The sequence below is a fragment of the Rutilus rutilus genome (genome assembly GCF_951802725.1).
Source record: "Rutilus rutilus genome assembly, chromosome: 5".
NCBI classification, from domain to species: domain Eukaryota; kingdom Metazoa; phylum Chordata; class Actinopteri; order Cypriniformes; family Leuciscidae; genus Rutilus; species Rutilus rutilus.
In genome coordinates this window covers 10,874,282-10,893,306 of record NC_140213.1, presented here as the reverse complement: position 1 = coordinate 10,893,306, position 19,025 = coordinate 10,874,282, and the positions used below count along the sequence as shown (strand labels likewise).

General features: G+C 38.2%; 1 protein-coding gene across 2 annotated transcripts; it reads left to right on the top strand.

Moving 5' to 3' along the window:
* Positions 1 to 8,772: 8,772 nt before the first annotated feature.
* Positions 8,773 to 14,315, top strand: onecut1 (one cut homeobox 1). Of its 2 annotated transcripts, none has more exons than XM_084408971.1 (2): positions 8,773 to 10,126; positions 13,819 to 14,315. In XM_084408971.1, exons 1-2 carry the CDS (start codon positions 9,043 to 9,045, stop codon positions 14,103 to 14,105), a joined length of 1,371 nt encoding a protein of 456 aa, XP_084265097.1. In that variant the 5' UTR covers positions 8,773 to 9,042; the 3' UTR covers positions 14,106 to 14,315. The 2 variants fall into 2 exon arrangements, with proteins under 2 accessions (XP_084265097.1, XP_084265098.1); XM_084408972.1 differs by having other exon boundaries at positions 8,791 to 10,111.
* The last annotated feature ends 4,710 nt before the right edge of the window (positions 14,316 to 19,025 follow it).

The following is a 19,025-nucleotide window of genomic DNA, read 5'->3' as shown; positions in this document are numbered from 1 at the left end:
TCTCAAGTGAATTATAGTGTCATTGGTGACTTTTTGGTCACGCAAGAACCAGGTGTTGTTTGATGTGATCGATATTTAACATGCAATATTTTATTTGAGGTTACACCTTAGTTTAGGGTCCAATTTTCACTATTAACTAACTATTAACTACAACCTTTGCCTCCATAAACTCCTAATTACTGTTTATTAATAGTTAGTTAGGTAGTTGTTAAGTTTAGGTATTGGGTAGGACTAAGGGATGTAGAATATGGTCTTAATATATATGGTCTTAATGCCAGAATAAGGCATTAATATGTGCTTTGTAAGTACTAATTAACAGCCAATATCCTAGTAATATGCATGCTTATAAGCAACTAGTTAATAGTGGGAATTGGACCCTAAAGTGTTACATATAATCATATAATACACAAATATATTATAACATATTTTAAAAATAAGATAATATTTTAAAAACTTTTTGGAGCCTGTGGTTAGAGCTACAAGAAGAATCTTCAAAGACAGCAAGATTTAAAAATATAAATTTTATTATTTTTGCATGTAGAAGTTGTAGTTTTTAGGAATGTGTGCATTTTGATAGAACTTCCCGTTTCAATCCTACACATTTCTTTATTGTTTTTTTGTTGGTTTTTTTGACTGGGGTAAAAACTATGGAGTCTTTCTCAGACTTGGCAGCTCACCCCATGAGAGTGGGAAACTTTTACTTCTTGCAGTATTCAGTGTGTTTACCTTCCACTAGTTGTTTTAGTAATGTTTTAACCACCACACAGATTAGTTGAACAATGGAGAACAATGAGTGCTGTGATAACAGCATTTAACAGGGTTTGCTCAGAGACACCTGTGGGCAGAACAGAACACTCACATAAATTTGAGGATGTGTGCTGCCGATGACAGATCCATCAGCGTCTCGTTTTCTCGGCAGTAAAGTTTCTGCATGCAGGCGAGCGCCCGAGTGATAATTTATCTCCAGGGCTTTGTAGGTAATTGTTTGGAAAGCTGATTTTCTAAACACTCTCGGCACACAGGAATGCTCTGTGGTTTCCGAGTGCTCAGCTCTGCTGTGAGAGGTAATGAAAAAAAAAAGAAAAAAAAAAAGCCCTTGTTCACTTTTTCAAAAATAATGAATTCTTCCTCTTGCCCTTTTATGGTTCATATTGTGTCTTTTAATCACAGACTTTGGAATCGACAAATCTGAGCACAGATTGAGCCATTGATGAGATTTCTAAATGTGACTGAATTTCAAAAAAATATATATTATATATTTTTTTTTTTTGTCCAGTGGACTGCTGTCCCTCACTGTTTGATTTGTTTTCTAGCTATGTCAGATTATTTTTGCTGTATTAACTGTTATAATTAATGTAGAAAATAACTTTTGTCCATGTGTGCATGAGAAATGTGTGTGCTTATACCTCTGGTACATTACGTATGGCTCACAGCAGTGGCTGAGATAGCGTCTTCGCTAATGAAGGTTATACTAAATAGAGATCTATACTCGGTGTGTCAATATGTCTATAAATGGCAGTCAGGTGGCTTTGAAACCTCTTTAATCTCTTTCCAACAGAGATGTGAGCTTCTCAGCACCATATTCACTCTCCCGAGGCCATGCTTTTCCAAATAATAACCCTCCCAATGTTGCCCAAAAATATTGTCCACGCTGACTCTCAGTTGGTCAATAAGATCAATAAGTTAGTATCTGTCTGTCTGTCCGTCCGTCCGTCCGTCCATCCATCCATCCATGAATTATGAATACATGTTAGGCATGTATGTAAATGTTCTTGAACAGGGCCAGTGTCTGTAAGGCTGGACGGATCTGCTAAATTAAGTCTCTGTACAGCTCAGGCACCAAGCTGCCTCCTGTTAATTAAATATTTATGATGAAAGATTATCATGGTCAAATCCTGATTTATCAACAAGTTCTGGTCTGTTCTGAAACCGCACTGTGGTTCAGAAACAGCACTGGTATCAGCTCCATGACAAAATCTAAATAATTCAGATATTCCTCAGTGTGTGTGTGCTATAAATGTACCCTAAAGGCAAATTTATATGCAACCATAGCAGTTCTCCATCCTAACATGCAGTATGATTGGAAAAGTGTGTATGTGTTAGTGGTTAAGGTAAGATACAATATATTAATTTAAATGATTTTGGTAAAACAATCATGTTTTTCAAGATGATCATTCAGCAGAAGAGGACTTGAGTTCAATGGAGTGACCATTGCTTGCCATTTGAACCCTGAGTTAGTGACCCTTGACCCATCATCCTCAAACCCATCTCAATGCCAGATGGCCTGCAATTTCAAGATGAAGCTCAAATGCATGTCAGTTCAATGTTAGGTTTGTCTCTTTCTGTGATTGTTATTCTGAGTGTACTGTCGCTAAATCAGTCCTCAAATGTCATGCAGTTACATGCACCAAAAAATAAATACGTAAAAAAGTAAAAGTACTGCCAATAATTTATTACAGATCTATACATGTATGAGGCATATTATATGTATCAAGGCCAGAGCACTGAAAGAATCAGATCGCTGCATTTTTTTTTTTTTTTTTTTAGCTTAAAGAATTTTAGATTGTAGCTATATTATATATTATATATATTATATACAAGAAACTGGATAAGCAGATAGACATGACACACACTGTATTGATTAAATGGGACAGATGACTGCTTCAGGAATATAGAGACTATATATAATTCTAATCAAATTTTGAAATAGACAAAAAATAATCAGTCATGTTTTATGTTTTATACTGATAAAATTATCTGTTGAGTGGTTCAAAATTCATTGTTTGTTTAATGGCTTACTTACCAAAATAAGGAGATTTAACAGAAAATACAAAGAATTGAATTATGATATTATAGGGATAGAGCATAATGTATATTTCTAAACAAGGTTAAGTTTATTGTTTGCTTGTGCACTGTTTCACAATAATCTATTTGCATATTCTTATTAGATCTTTGCTATAAGGCTCTTATTAAAAAAAAATATGTAGTGTATATGATTTAATAGTGTTTTCAAATATTTAAGACATTCTGTTTCGTCCAAATTCTAAAGAATAGTGTTTTCAAATATTTTAGACATTCTGTTTTTGTTCAAATTCTAAAGATCAGCATTTCTTTGAAATAATACGCGCAGATTTTTTGTTTATAGTATAGGCTACATCTAATATATAAAATGTTTATTTAAAAGGGAAAAAAAATCACTGTTATGTTTAGAGAAATGGGCTTTAAGAGGGCTATGAATGAGAAAGAGAGAGAGAGAGCGAGTGAGAGGCGAGTGCGCAGATCACAGATCGAACATTTCGATTGTTACTGAAATAATTTGCATACTGATTCCCTTTCAGCCCGCGCCGGATCCATAACTGCTCGCGCGGCTATTCAAATGCACGCGCATCTTTAAATGCACGGATAACACAGAATCAGGAGCCAAGAGACAAGCAAACAACACCGACCGAAACGGAGTTTTTTGCCCGTGGATGCTGTGATTCGATCATGGAAATGGTGGAAAAGCGATTATCCTGCTGGACGAGACGCGCCGGATGGATGCAGAAAGCGCCCAAACTACGGAGCGCACTGAACATATTATGCACTTAAACAAATGACTGCTTTCCTTGACAAACATGTGGATAATACACAAAACGTACAGGTACACGTCTGTGCATGGTTTGGCAATGATAATATATTTGGCGATGGGACTGGTGTCAAAATATAAAGAGCGCGTCGTGTCGGTAAGCATGGAAAGGTGTGTGTGTGGAGAGAGTGAGAGAGAGAGACCGAGAGAGAGAGAGAGAAAGGAAAGAATCGCTGGATGATGAGTGTGTATATGTTGTTTTACTGGATGCAGTGACATGTGGCGTCCTGCGGAGTTTCCTGAACTTGAAAACAAGGTTAAAGTCAGGGGTCACTTTTATTCACTGTCAAATTGCTCCAGTGCTGTAAATCATACGCCATGTCATGATTCCCATAAACCGGATTCAAAATAATCACAGTATAATCATGTCAGCATCCATTCAATTCAGCACTGCATTCATGCATTGAATTGTGTTACTTTGAAATAGGGTGTGTCTGCACTGTGGCACACACATATATCTGAGCTTTAATACGGGCCACTTTAAGAGGTTTATGTTTCACTGCCTCATCATAATTAGATCAAACAGCATGATGGTGCCCTCAAAATATCTGGCACACTGAAGGTCACCTGTTATACTCATTAATTGTGATAATTAATTATCAAGTGAAGGCTCGTGTGTTTATGTGGCTATCTGATTGGATTCAGGGCTGCCTTGCCCTCCCATTTTACACTACACACTATAACCATGGTATTTCGACCTTACTGTAAGTTTCAAAAAGTAGAAAGTATACTAGAAACTATTAAGAGAAAAGGGATGCGGAATGTAAATATATAGGTGTAAGTATTTTGAAATGCTGAGACAGATTGTTTGCTTCACACCATGTTACTAATCTTCATTCCAGGTTATGCTTGCTAAATCAAACATGCTGATTTAACAGGCATTGCCACATATTGTCGAACAAGTTTGCAATGCGAATTAGATCTTTTTACCTATGGCTACTCTTAATTAACATAATGTGTGTGTGTGTTACTATTATCGCACTCGCTCTCTAAAACATAGGCCTACTTACGCGTATTCAAATAAAGATTAGACTATCCATAGTCCTACAAATAAAAAAGTGTATGCCTATTAAGAATTTTAGAATAGTTTTGGAATTTTAAAAACGTTATTTAGGTTTACCAAACGTAGCCTATTTTGTTTAACTTCAAGACATTTTTTCTCAAAGTGAACCCGAAATATAGATAGGCCTACAGAAGAGATAATACAAACTTGTTGCTTCAGCTGGGAAGTTGATTTAAATGTAATTCTTATATAATCATGAACTATAACTTCTCTCCGGTGGTTGATGGGAATTATTGATTCATTTTAGAAATGCTCAAACAAACGCACAGGGCCGTGTTGGCTGTTTTTGATGAATCGGTTAAGGATTTGAACAGGATTACAGATGTCACCTTTACAATACTTTAATCTAAAATGGCCCATATTTAATCCTTAAGACAGTGGCATAAAAAAAATTTACAAAAAAAAAGCAATTCTCTCGGACTTTCATTGCGGTTTTACATAGGCTATTTATAATAAACCTTTTATTTATGATTAGCTATAGGCTATATCGCGTTATATAAAATGTGTGCCAAAATGAGTTATAGCCTATGCAACATCTCCACTTCCTGTTGTACTGGACGAAGCAATTGTAAATGGGATAAACATTTTTTTTAGATATATCGATTTATTGATCCGCACGTGTTGAAATGAAAAAAATGAAAAAATCTTAAATTAAAATCGGCATGCTGAATTTGTTACTGCTTTGGTGAACACACTAGTTTCTAATGATCTTCATCTGATCTTCTAAATCAATCAATTAACACTTTCAGTTACTTATTCCATCCTGAGTGTTGCTGTAATTGTATCTTTTCACTCTACTTTCAATTGAAAGAAACTGATCCGCTAATGTAATCCACAATCGATTGTTGCATATTTCAATCATCCCCTGTCCAGAACGCCACGAGATCGTGAGTTTAAAAGATAACAATAATCTGTATTTCTTAGACAATCTCAGAGGCCCTTTTTTCATGAGATTTGCTTATGAGATCCTTAAAATACATCAATTCGTTTACCATTTAATTATACTTTTATTGTTGGTAATGTAACGTAAGACAATGTTATGGTATCTGTAATAACTACCCTGTCATAAACGATAAAGATCCAGTTTGAGAACTCTGGAATTGTAATATTTTTAATAGGCTAATAATAATAGTAATAAACATTTCACAATAAAATAATATTTAAGGATTTTTTAAACAGTTGCATTTCAAAAGCAACGAATGTCTGCATAATTGACAATTAGATAACACGATTTAGGATATCAGGGAATGAGAGTACGTGATTTATATTATTCACAGTTTACAGTATTGGATCATTTAAAACCTTACGCCTGATCCCTGAAGTTTTTATTTTATTTTTTAATCACGTTGTTTGGATACACATTTAAATTGCCAGTTTATTACTGAAATGCCGTTGAAAAACAAACTGTAATTTCGGTTTATTTATAAATTACCATCAACCTGTCGAGTTAATATTTGACTCTGTATTGATCTGTGCTTCTGTTTGTTTCATATAGTGCCATTAGTGTTCAGGTTTGGCTTTAATTCACATTTAAAGTAAAGGAGCTCTATAATTTTCCAACATATAAAACACAGTACAGCGATTTGAGGGAAAGTTCAGGGGCAAAAGTCTTTAAATAATTGAATATGCTTTGTGGGTGAATGCTCCTATCCCATTAAGAAATGTTAAGCGGAGAATCTTTTTTTAATAATCAATATTTGTTTCATTGGCACTGCCTTTCAGTCTCTTTTTATTGTTTTTGATTTGCTGTGAAAATAAAATGTATGAAATCTTTTTTGAATTTTAAATACTGAATTTTATTTTTAGACTCCGGTGCATAGCCTCGGCTTATAATTGTATATTTATTAAATATGATCAGTTTCACATATAGTTTATAAAACAATAATAAGAAAATATAATTTGATATTACAATTTTTGTGACATTGATTTTAAGACGCATTTACGCATTACTCTTTTATGTATCCAAACGGATCTTTCCATCACTGCTGTATACAGTTAAAAGATTTACAAACTCTGCTTTCAGAGGCAAGGAGAGACGCCTAGGTAGGCCTCAACAGAAAAAAAAAAAAAAACTCCATCACCCCCTCACAGACACACACACACCGCTGCGCACGTCACGGAGACACGAGTGCGAATGAAAAATATCGACCTCTATGAGAATGTGCGCAGATGTGGCTGGCTGCTAAATTTCGTGCTTGAATACGATCTTTTTCATCAAATTAATGGTCGATGGTGATAATGCAAAGTCTGTGACCTGCACTGTATGGCTTTCCATTTTTGTTTATGTGAAAATAAATGATATCGTGAGCCAGAGAGTTTGTTACCACTGTCAATTCCTATAAGCGGGAAAATAAAAATAATAATAATACAAAAAAAAAATGCATGCATTACTTTTATTTGTTGTTATATTTCAGCTGACGATGTTGTTTCATTTCTGAAGTCTTTCATTGTAATTGCCTTCAGTCGTAAGGAATAATAATAAACGGATTATTATTTATTATTTTTCACTATTATTATTGTAACTCTTGTTATGTTAACCACTTGCCAAATCCGCAAAAAATGAACCGAGTTGACTTCTAATCTGTCTTAATTTTCATTGTTATTATTTTTATTTATTTTTTCTGTTCTTCTTAACTCGTTAATCCGGATGGCATTGTTCTTGACCCTGACAGATGTATGTGTTTTGTCACTATAAGCAGGTCCCTAAGAAAGCAGGAAAAGTCTGAAAAAGTTAATCTCTCTCCCTCCCCCGCAGCTGTTAGCTTCAGGAGTCTTGAAGCGTCACCTTTGACATGTCCCCTATGCGCACGAGCTGGGGGCCCCAGGACTGACCACTGCAAGCTGTCACCCCACCCGGGCTTGGACGCTTTCGCCGGGCTCCAACTGTCCAGTTATCCCATTCTCTCGCTTGACTGGTTATGAAACTGACTTTTTGGAGTCGATTTTAACTGTAAACAATGTGAAGTCGTGCAAAGTGATATCTCTGTAATGTGCGGGGGGTGTTTGGGGGGCTTGTAACTGTCTTGATAATTTATGTTCTTCCAACTTTCAAAAACTTCTACAAGTTCATCATGTCAGATTTATGGCATTGGATTTTGGATTTTACACAATCTACATGAATTGTATTTTTATATTGCTATAGATTTATATGATAAATTAGTTAACTGTATTTTGTAAAAAATAAGATGTTTATTGCGATTGCGATTTTTCAACACGTGAGTTTAACCATTATGTATATGCAAGAAATACACACGTATGTTTGTAACATTGATTTGGTAGAAATGCGTTTTGCCTATTCATTGAAGTTCACCAATGAAACGTAATGTGCTGTGTCATTATACTGCCAGGCCACGGAAGCGGGACACACTCCTGATGGCTTGGTTCGTTACTCTTAATAGCACAACAATAGAAACATCTGTCCAGCCTTTCTCTGCCTATTACGAATCCGTCTGTCCTTGATCCCAAAAACTCTCCAACTCTGCATGGTACAGGATGACTTACATTCAGCAATCTGTATATTTGCACAATTTTCTGCAATTAAAAATATATATACATATATATTTATATATTGTGTGCGTCAGTGTGGAAACTTTCTTATTTCAACTGAATGTCATGACGATTTATAGGCTACACATACAATGGTGATAATATCTGCAGTCATAGTGCATGTTTCTCTGAAGTTTGGAGCAGGAACTAATGAATATGCATATTAATGTAAGCAGAGGCCCCCAGGTGAACCCGGAAGTGTGTTTTCTGCGGCCATTGCATTAAGGAGGTTCTGCCAAACAAATTACCTTTATTCATGCATTATTCACGCGTAGTCTTTACTGTGACTTCGTAGGGTCGTCTGATTTTTCATATAGCTAAAGCATAATTGTCCCAACACTTCATTCCATTCCACTGACTTTAAAAAATATATTATTAAGATTAGATATAACAGTGTGAGGTTGATCATGCTGTACATCCAGCAGGAGGCTTTCCTATTTAATAGCAATGGGGTGCATCTTCCTTAATAAGTGACGTCAAAGGAGCCGGGATCAGCGCGCATGCGCGGGGAAGCGGAGCGGCAGCCGCAGCACGGAGCAGTGCGCGAAACAACAGCAGACATGGCAAGAGATGGCGAGGGACGCGAGCACACCGACACCATGCACTGCTGAAGGGACGGGGGCCTTAACATTACAAAAAAATTACAAAACTTTATAAAACATAGAAAAAGCGAAGAAAAAAAAATCAGAAAAGAAAGCAAAGAAAAAAAATATTCAAGATAAGAACAGAACTTTTCCAATGAGAGCACTTCTGTGGACACTGCTCCGCTATATCAGATAGATGATTTGTCCACACGCTTGCACGTATAATGAACGCCCAGCTGTCGATGGAGAACATTGGCGATCTGCACGGAGTGAGCCATGAACCGGCGGATCTCATGACCGGAGACGGCGCTCATCACAGGAGCCATCGGAGCAGCCTGTCAGCCCATGCGCGCTCCATGGGCATGGCATCAATCCTGGACAGCGGCGACTATCATCACCACCGGCCCCCGGAGCACCCCGGGCTCGCCACGCACCTGCACCCGGCCATGAGCATGGCGTGCGAGGCTCCCCCCGGGATGAGCATGAGCAGCACTTACACCACCCTCACCCCGCTGCAGCCCTTACCGCCCATCTCCACCGTCTCCGACAAATTCCCGCACCACCATCATCATCACCACCACCACCATCATCATCACCCGCACCAACGGATCCCGGGGAACGTCAGCGGGAGCTTCACCTTGATGAGGGACGATAGGGGTCTAGCCCCGATGAACAACCTTTACTCTCCCTACCACAAGGATGTGGCCAGCATGGGACAGAGCCTGTCGCCTCTTTCGGGATCCGGATTGAGCGGCATTCACAACTCCCAGCAGGGGCTGCCGCCCTACGCGCACCCCGGGGCCACCATGCCCGCCGAGAAGATGCTCACACCTAACGGATTCGAGGCACACCACCCCGCGATGTTGGCTCGACATGGGGAGCAGCACATGAGCGCGTCTTCGGCGAGCATGGTGCCGATCAACGGCATCCACCATCACCCGCACGCCCATCTCAACGCCCAGGGCCACGGGCAGGTGCTGGGCTCCACTCGGGAGCATAACCACTCCTCCGCGCCCGGATCGCAGCTGAACAACGGCAGCAATTCGGGCCAGATGGAAGAGGTCAATACCAAAGAAGTGGCCCAAAGAATCACCACGGAACTGAAAAGATACAGCATTCCGCAAGCCATCTTTGCCCAGAGGGTGTTGTGCCGCTCGCAAGGGACGCTTTCGGACCTGCTTCGGAACCCTAAGCCCTGGAGCAAGCTCAAGTCTGGTCGGGAAACCTTCCGCAGGATGTGGAAATGGTTGCAGGAGCCTGAGTTCCAGAGAATGTCAGCGCTCAGGCTCGCAGGTGAGAGAACAATAGGTAATACACACTTCTTCTCCTCTCCTCAGTTTATCACTATCATTTCATTTCATTTCCTTCAAATGCATTACATGGCTGGCCAGCATTCATCGTTTTTGCGAGTTTTCCTACAAAGCTAAGATTTTAGGTTTTGCGATTGTGCTTGTTTTGCCACTGAGACCTTTAAACTTGAGGTTGTGTTCTCGATATAAAAAAATAACCGCCTAGGTAAAGTGATCCCGTGCAATGGGTTTGTTTTGGTTTTCTTGTTTGTTTTGGGGCTATTTCATGTGCAATTTGACATCCTCAGACTGAGTTGCGTGCAGATAATGCACGGGTCAACAGAAATAGTTTGATCAGAAATGCGCGTCTGGAAGCCTCGGTGGCCTCAGTCCCATTGTCTCTATGTGAAAATGGATGCAATGTCCCTGTGTCAATTTGTCTTTGCGACACGTTAATAAACACTGATCTACATATTTTTTTAATAACATTAGGCTACTGCACGTTGTGGTGAAACAACATATATTGCATCGTGAATAGGCTACATTTAGTTTTTGAACTGGTATGCGTAAATATGTTACTGTTTGTGTGCGCGCACTACTTAAACGGGCTCTGAATGCGTGTCGCAGTGTGTGTGTTTGGGTTTGCAAAAAAAATTACATGTTTTTCTTCTTCTGTCTTCTGGTTAGATCTCTTTATCTATTGTCCAGCTCCAGTGACGTGTGCTCTGTGTAGGTTTTCTTAATTAACTGATTGGGGCTCCATTAATTTGCCTCACGAGAATTAGAATCAATTGGCTGGCGGGTTTGGGGGCCACTGATCCGTTCAAAGCCAGCAGTGAGAAAAGAGAGAGAGAGAGAGAGAGCATCTCAAATATGAGTGTCCCTCTTTTTTGCACCGCTCCATCATAACGGTCAGTTATTAGAGCAATTCATTTGTGCATGTAATTCATATGGCAAAAAAAAAAAAAAAAGTATATATATATATATATATATATATATATATATATATATATATATATATATATATATATGAGGAGAGGTTTATGTCGATTTTAAATTTAAGCTCTCTCTTTGTGTGTCATTATCTTAGTCTTGCGCGTACACACCATCAGTCTTTATTTTACATTCTAAGTTGCGCTCGATTTCCTTTCTCTATATCGAAGTTTCGCTTTTATTATAAATATCAATGCCAGGGTATTATGAAAACTGAGGTTGGGCTGATGTTTGTTTGATTTTGTTTCATTCAGATTCGGCCTTGCTCTGACTTTTGCCCCACGTTCGTAGTAAAAGAACATATGAATTTACATTATATCATTTTATTTACACACGATTCTGTAAAGGACAGGATTATAGGGAATATGCTTACATTCACGTAATGTATTTTCATATGCTGTGTATTTTTGTTTTCGTTTGGTCGATAAGCTTCAAAATCCAAAAATCGTTTGGGTCTTTTGCATCATTTTTACTATTATTATTATCAAATAAAAATAATAATTAAGTACTGAACGTTCTAAGGCATGTCAGTTAGATTTAGTTTATTTTGGTTTTGCGAGATTATTTTCATATTCCGTTAAATGATATTGAAATTAGTAAAGGTTCCAGACACAGTGATGTATATTATTGATCGAGTACACATGGTTGAGGGTATGTGATCGGCCTACTGAGAGGTAAATATAGAATTGGTATATTGATTATTCAAATTCAGTTCCCTTCTCCTTTTCCTTAGTAATTTAAGACAGTAGACCACTCAGCAGTCTTTCACATCACTGCTTTTACACCTTTTTCACACGCGGGATTTTTATGCTGTGAATTTGTCGTTCACGCTTTTACATTCAACTGTATTTTGCCTCAGCTCTTTATATTTCAATTTTAGCATATGGTTGTTAATTATGAGGAATTACCATTATATTATTTTTAAAAGGTCATTCTGGTCTAATTTTATTAGTAAAACAATTTACTATTCTCATTATAACCAACCTTAAATAATTTGCCCAATTTTGTTTAAAAGATCATTTATGACAATACATTTGATTTTAACAAACTTTTTATAACTCTAATTTTTAAAGATTTTTTACTGGTAATCGTTTTGCCATCGATATTATTTGGGAATAAATGGCACTGAAAGAAATTTCAGGCACTTTGCAAACTACTCCATGAAGGAAATTATTGTAATGTTATAAAAAGTTGGCCACATAGTAAATATTAAAATGTATCAAATAATGTATTACAGATTGTGCAAATTTACATGTAAACATTTAAAAAACAACTGCTATCTAAAAAGCCATGAGCCATTTTTAGTCTATTTAAAATGAATAAAATGAATCCAAATGTGCATGCGGCTGCGCTAAAAAATTTAAGACAGTAATTCAAAACCTATACTAATAATTCATAAGTGTTATTAAAATGCGTAACAGACCAGTAGTTGATATATATAGCCCATATCTGAACTTATTCTCTATTATATATTATAATATTACACAGGCTATATATTAAGATATGATATAATTATATGACATAATATCGACTTATTAGGCCTAAATTTAATATTAGGCCTGAAGTTTTGTTTTGTTGCATGGAGCCACTGTGAAATGAGTGACCGTGGGCGCGCCCTCGCCCTCGTGTGCGCGCTTATCTGGCGCCTGTCTAATGATTTGCAGACAAACAGTACCTATATGTGATGATCAAATGTGTTTAAGGATAAAGAGGTTCGCAGTTATTTCCCTGGGAATCTGCTTGGGTCTCGTCACAGTGGCCTTGTGCATGGACACAGTTTTGATTTATGACACATGATAGCGAACTCATTTGCTTTTTGTTAATATTTACCCAAACTGCTTTCCTTGCGCATAGTTTCGTTCTTTCTTTTTTTTACACGACCAGAATGCACATTAAAGTGTTATTCAATTTGTAGCCTACCTCTTTGCTTAGTTACGACACAATAGATATAAACTCTTAGGATTACTGATATCGTTTTTATTAAATATTCAATAATTGATTTAAATATTATGAATGTTTAAATAATATTCAAAAGATGTTCTGTTAACGTATTTGAATATTAAATATTCAAATGAGAGTAGGCTTATTTCTTGTCTAAACTTTTGCATGTAAATAAGAAAATGTGCTTTAGAATGAACCATATAGACCTGTGATGCAAATCTGTGTTTTACATATTAATGAGTTGAGATGGTTTATGTGTTTAAGAAAACAGACTGCCTTTATGTGTGTGACTGTTCAAGTAAACGCCTGCTTTAAGCGGTTTTACGCCGTCTTTTAGCGCCCCCTTGTGTTTTTTTTTTTTTTTTTTTTTTTTTTTTTTTGCCGCCCACTGGGAATTTACGCGCACAGAGACAGAAAACATCAGTAAGCTTCTTCATTCAAATTTCAAAATGACTGCTTAGTGTGTGGTTTAATAAGCGTTTATTATTATTATTATTGTCAGGCAGTAAGTGATCATCTATTGTAGGCCTACTGATCGGATGGCTAGATTTAAGCACCACGGACAGTTCCAGAGACTGTCGTGTAAATGAAATTACCATGCAAAACCCTGCAAAAGCAGCTATTTTTCTGTTTTGTTTTGTCTTTTCTATGTTTTTTCCATGTTTAGAAAAACTCATCCTGTCATGACAAATTAGTCTGCTTCAGAATGTCCGTAGTTTCTTTTACATGTTAGGCAATCATGGCTGACTTTTGCATGTCAACCTTTTGTTCTTTCAGCGTGCAAGAGAAAGGAGCAGGACCACGGTAAAGGCGAGCGGGGGAGCCTCTCCAAGAAGCCCCGACTGGTCTTCACTGATGTCCAGCGTCGGACTTTACATGCAATATTTAAAGAGAACAAGCGCCCGTCCAAAGAGTTACAAATCACCATCTCTCAGCAGCTGGGCCTGGAGCTCGCCACCGTCAGCAACTTCTTCATGAACGCGCGTCGACGGAGCCTTGATAAGTGGCTGGACGACGGCAGCTCGGCCAACTCCTCCTCCTCCAGCACTTGTACCAAAGCATGATGGAGTAATGGCTGCATTATGAGAAAAAAAAAAGAAAAAAAAACTTCGGTGGAAAAGCTTTAAACAAAGAAAACTTAACAAGAGACAATTTTAGACAGCGTTTGCCCTTAAAACTTGTACAGTACCGATATTTATAATATCCAAAGAAAAACACCAAAGACTGCTTTGACCCCCATTTAGGACTTTGTTCGTTTATGTCTGACATTCTACAACAACAACAACAAAAAAAGGGAAAAAAAAAATGAAGTTACACTCCAATCACGGGTCGTTCCCCATCTCAACACACTCCCCTAACTTCCATCTCAAAGTCTTTATTTTATTTTAATGTGATTGGTTGCTTTCAATGACTTTTTCTCATCAATGATTGGTCATCATCTCAAAACTTGGAGTGATTGTTATTCACTCTGATGTCAGATTTCCACGACATCATTGAGGGGCTTGACCCGCAGGTGTAATGCCTGACATCACAGGCTCACCTCTGTGTTTTTAGGCATCCCAGATCTAGCCAGGGATGCCAGATGTAATCAGGTGGTGTAGAATCTTGACAAAGGTTGCCTGAATGTCACCCTCAGGATAGTGCTTTCTTCCTAATTGTTGGAAAAGTTACATAGGAACCTAAAAATACATGTGAATTTGCCATCTTATCAATCACAGATGGTAGAACCAAAGAAACATGTGTATTTTTTGATTATTATTATTATTTAAATCAGACAAAACTATGTTGATTCCTCTTATCAAGATACTCTTATCAGTTCCATTCAGGTGACTCCATACATGTAATATGGACTGCAGTTCCTGTAGCCATTTAACACATAATTAAGTCTCTTATTTGTCCTATTGAACAAACCAGTAGTAGTCAAGCATGTCTCTGTGAGGACAAATCCGTGCCCCAATCCCATTCCTGCCTCAGTCCTTCCTTGTGATTATTTCAGGGAGATTTTTGCTAGCTTTAACCTGCCTTTTTTACATGTTTTTTAAATGTTTCAATGCCAGTTGCTGAAAACCAAAGATAAAGTTACACTAACTAGCACCTGTCACCATTTCATACCCATATCCATCAGTCAAACAGCTTATAAGGAGATTCACAGACTCTCATTTAATGGGGCTGAAGGTGAAATAACTCAACACAGGTTTTTTGTCATTTATCATATTTAGCTTTGTCTGGAGCAAATGCACGCGCTTGTTAATTGTCATTAGAGGAAGCAGGAGGAAATTCAGGTTGTTTTGTGTTACATTCCATTTCAAACTTTTCACAGACTCAAAGCGTATATTCCGTTGCATTCAACCAACTTTCTCATCCTTAGAATGTTACACTCTAAAAAATGCGGGGTTGTTTTAACTGAACAAAATATGGACAAACCCAGCCCAACGTTTGGGTTTGTACATATATGACCCAAAATTGGGTTAAAACAACCCAATTATTAAGTACAGAAAAACGTCTGAATGGCTGGTGGCTGTCAGCATTCTTTCACAAACCCATAAGCCGTCATATTAGATTCATCGGTTTCATTTCCCATTAAGCTCACTTAGATGCTGTTTTTATTTCTTGATAGAAGGCTATTTCATTGTCTAATGCATCATTCTCACGGCATCGACCATCAACACCACCGCACCACAACACCCGGGCCCGAACCCAACATCCCAGTAAGAGAGAGAGGGAGCGCATTCTATGCATTTCACAACTAGGAAGAAAGCATTATTGAGACTGAAGCAGGGTGATGCGTTCGCTTCATATAATAGACTCACTCGAACTCTTGTGGTGTGTTTTAGCTTTAAAAATATATTTGGTATTTACGACTATTACAACATCGAAGCATATATAAAAGAGCGCTGCTTCCTCATGTAGAAAAGCAGAAAAAAAATAAAAAAACAATGTTAAGACCTGCTGATATTTATGGTGTGAACCAAAGATGCTACCTCAGTCCGTTTCCATTCGTGATTTCTATCAAAGTAATGATACCAAAGAATACCAAAGATTTGTTCTCTTTGCACGGCCTAAATGAATGATAAGGTGGATGAATAGATGGTGTGTTTCCCCTCCCCTGTCTCCTCCTCTCCTTCGCTCTAATGCTCTCTATCACTCATCCGTGCTCATAACAGCTCCCTCGGCAGACATGTTTTAAACTCACAGGACGAGTGCCTTGCTTGAACCAAAGTGTTAAACCGCCGTTGACCTCTCGACACCCACCTTTTAACTCTCGGAATACCTCAGCCTGTGGAAGGGCCACTGACGAAGAAAAAATGGAATATTTCTTCTCTCTCACCGTGGTGCTTTTGCCAGCGCAACCATGCAATGAAAACATACCAAAGGAATTTCTCTTGCTTTCTCCAACTCTCGCTGACAAACCAAAGCTCCTGCCACCTCCCCCTTTAAACGCCCAGCCAAACCTTGACCCCCCACCCCACCCCACCCCCCACCAGTGGGTGTGTCCACCGATTAGGCCGTGCACGTCTTTACCAATATCTGAATACCTCATAGTAATAAATTTTCACAGTTCTGTTGTATAGAGAGTTTATGTGATTAAGGCAGAACTAACTAGTTTGGTAATCATTGATGTTACTTCGGGAAAAAGCTTTATGAGTATTTATTTTGACAGGTTTGGCGAAAGTGCTCAGTTTTGGTCACCAAAGGCGAGTTTCCGTGATATAGCAGACTCGCAGAAAGTAAAAAGAAGCGTATTTTTTTTAAAAGCCTTGTGTTATTCCGATACTCTAAGGATGTTTGACTATTCTTTTTTACAGGGTAAAACCAACTGCTGTGATTCTGTGTCTATTCGTTCACTTTCTTCTACTACGGTGTTGTGATTTCCGTTAATTTAATTGCATTTTTTTTGTATCGCTTAACCTCTGTTTTAATTTATGTATTTGTAGAAAATATAGATTTGTACATAGTAGGCTTTTTTGGAAAAAAAACAACAAAAAAACACACAAAAAAAATGGACATTCATTTTATTTTACAGCCTTATGTCTGAAATGTAGATATATTGATGAATTTCCATTCCTCTGTGTTTGTATGTTAGATGGCACTTTGGCCCTTGTACTAATACACTGCCAGACAGAGAGCCGCGGAGGACTGACCTCGTCGTGGTATAAAAAAGCAGTGTATGATGTTTTCAGTTGATTTTTTTGATTTTTATTTAAATGTCCAGAATGATTTTGTCCTTTGTACTTCAAATCATTGTGTTATGGGTATTGCTGCACATCCAAAGATTTTCTAACCAAACCAAAAAGTGGGAGGGGGGATGTGGGGGGTACGAAAGAAAGTAGTGTAATTTTTGCATAAGCACTGGCGTCTGTGAGGTTATTTGCTGTCTGCACGGGTATGAACCAGTAGAGGGCATATAGTGGGACAATGTAGACAAGCTTAGTTCAACTTATTGGGGGCATATACTGCTAAACAGTACAATCTGTGGCTTTTGGGACGGAGGGCTACAAGTCCTGCCCACTTTGCTGTGTCGGACACTGAGAGGGTGGAGCGTGGGTGGGGCAGCGGGTCTGCCGGGGACGGGGTCACGTCGCTGGGTTGATTTTTAATTGACGTGGCACTGCTGCCTAGATCCATCTGATATGTCAATTCTGGTTCGAACGTGTGTACTGACAATGAGCAAAGTCTAATAAATCTGCAAAGAAAACAGGAATTGGTGTGTGCATGTATGGGAGGGGGGCGAAAGTGTGTGTCTAATGTTGTATGTTGAAGGTGACGTAATTTCTGCTCCACTAGTGGCACCAAACAGATCTACCAAATTGTTTTCAAACACTCTTCCCATCTTCCATTGTTTGGATTAACGCCTAAGGAATTCTAAATTACTGGGAGAGAACGGTCCGCATTCAACTTAGCAGCATTTGGCTGATTGTTGTGATACCCCCAAAAATTGGTTATTGGCAAAATATAGCTATTATGCAATTAAGCCATTATTAGTGCTATTATCTTGGCAAAATGTTTGTTTTGTCAGAATACATGACTACTTTTATATAGACAAATGTGCCTGCATATTGGCAAACTAACCAGCTGAACTGGGACCCCCAGAATCAGACAGACTGCCCCACCTCAAAAATCACAGCACTGGTTGAGCCAGTGTTTCTATTTCTGTTTGAGTCTGCTAGTGGTTCAGACATGATTTTGCACACGTGTGTCTGCTTAGGATTAAAGACACCACTTGGAAACATCATGAAAAGAATGATGCAGAACGATGTCCTTTATATTAGCAGGACTGAAGAGAACGCCCGTGATAGCAGTGCTTTTCGTCTCACTATGCTGTACAATCAGAATTGTTTTATTTGTTGTATTGGGTTTGCTGGCCATTGGTTTCCTATGTCGCATAAGGGATATCGGATAGATGATCCAGGTGCAGCGTTTAAGATTTTTTTTAAAACAGCAAAGAGTGGCATAAATCAAGCCCAACTGTGAGTCAAGATCCTCTCTGCCCACAACACAGTCAAAGACTCAGAAGTGTTTGCCCACAGCGTCACAGAATCTTTTCACAGAAACCCCTTCTCTTTCCAAACCCTACGCTCCGTCCCGACCCACTCCTCTAATGTAGTGTCTAGCTTAGATAGCTCGATGTATGTGAATGTTGGGATTGCTCTAATCATTAATTCCTATCCCAGTTGGTTGTCGTGGAAAAGGAGTTCCTATTTGATAGAAGGCTTGGCTCTGTGTGCCGTATAATACTGAGAGCGCCTAAGACAATCAGCTGGAAAACAAAATCATGTTTTTCATTTTTTTTATATTTATTTTTTGTAGGTCCAAGAGGGACTACTTCCAGCGATGATTATTATAAAGAAGGAGGAAGGTTTTGATAAACTGAAAAATAAACTTGCTGACATTTTCTTTCGCAAAAAGTAGCGCTTGTTTCCATTTCGAACAGTGCATCTTGTATCAAGCTGGTTCTGTTTTTTAAACTTTTCTTTTTCTTCTCT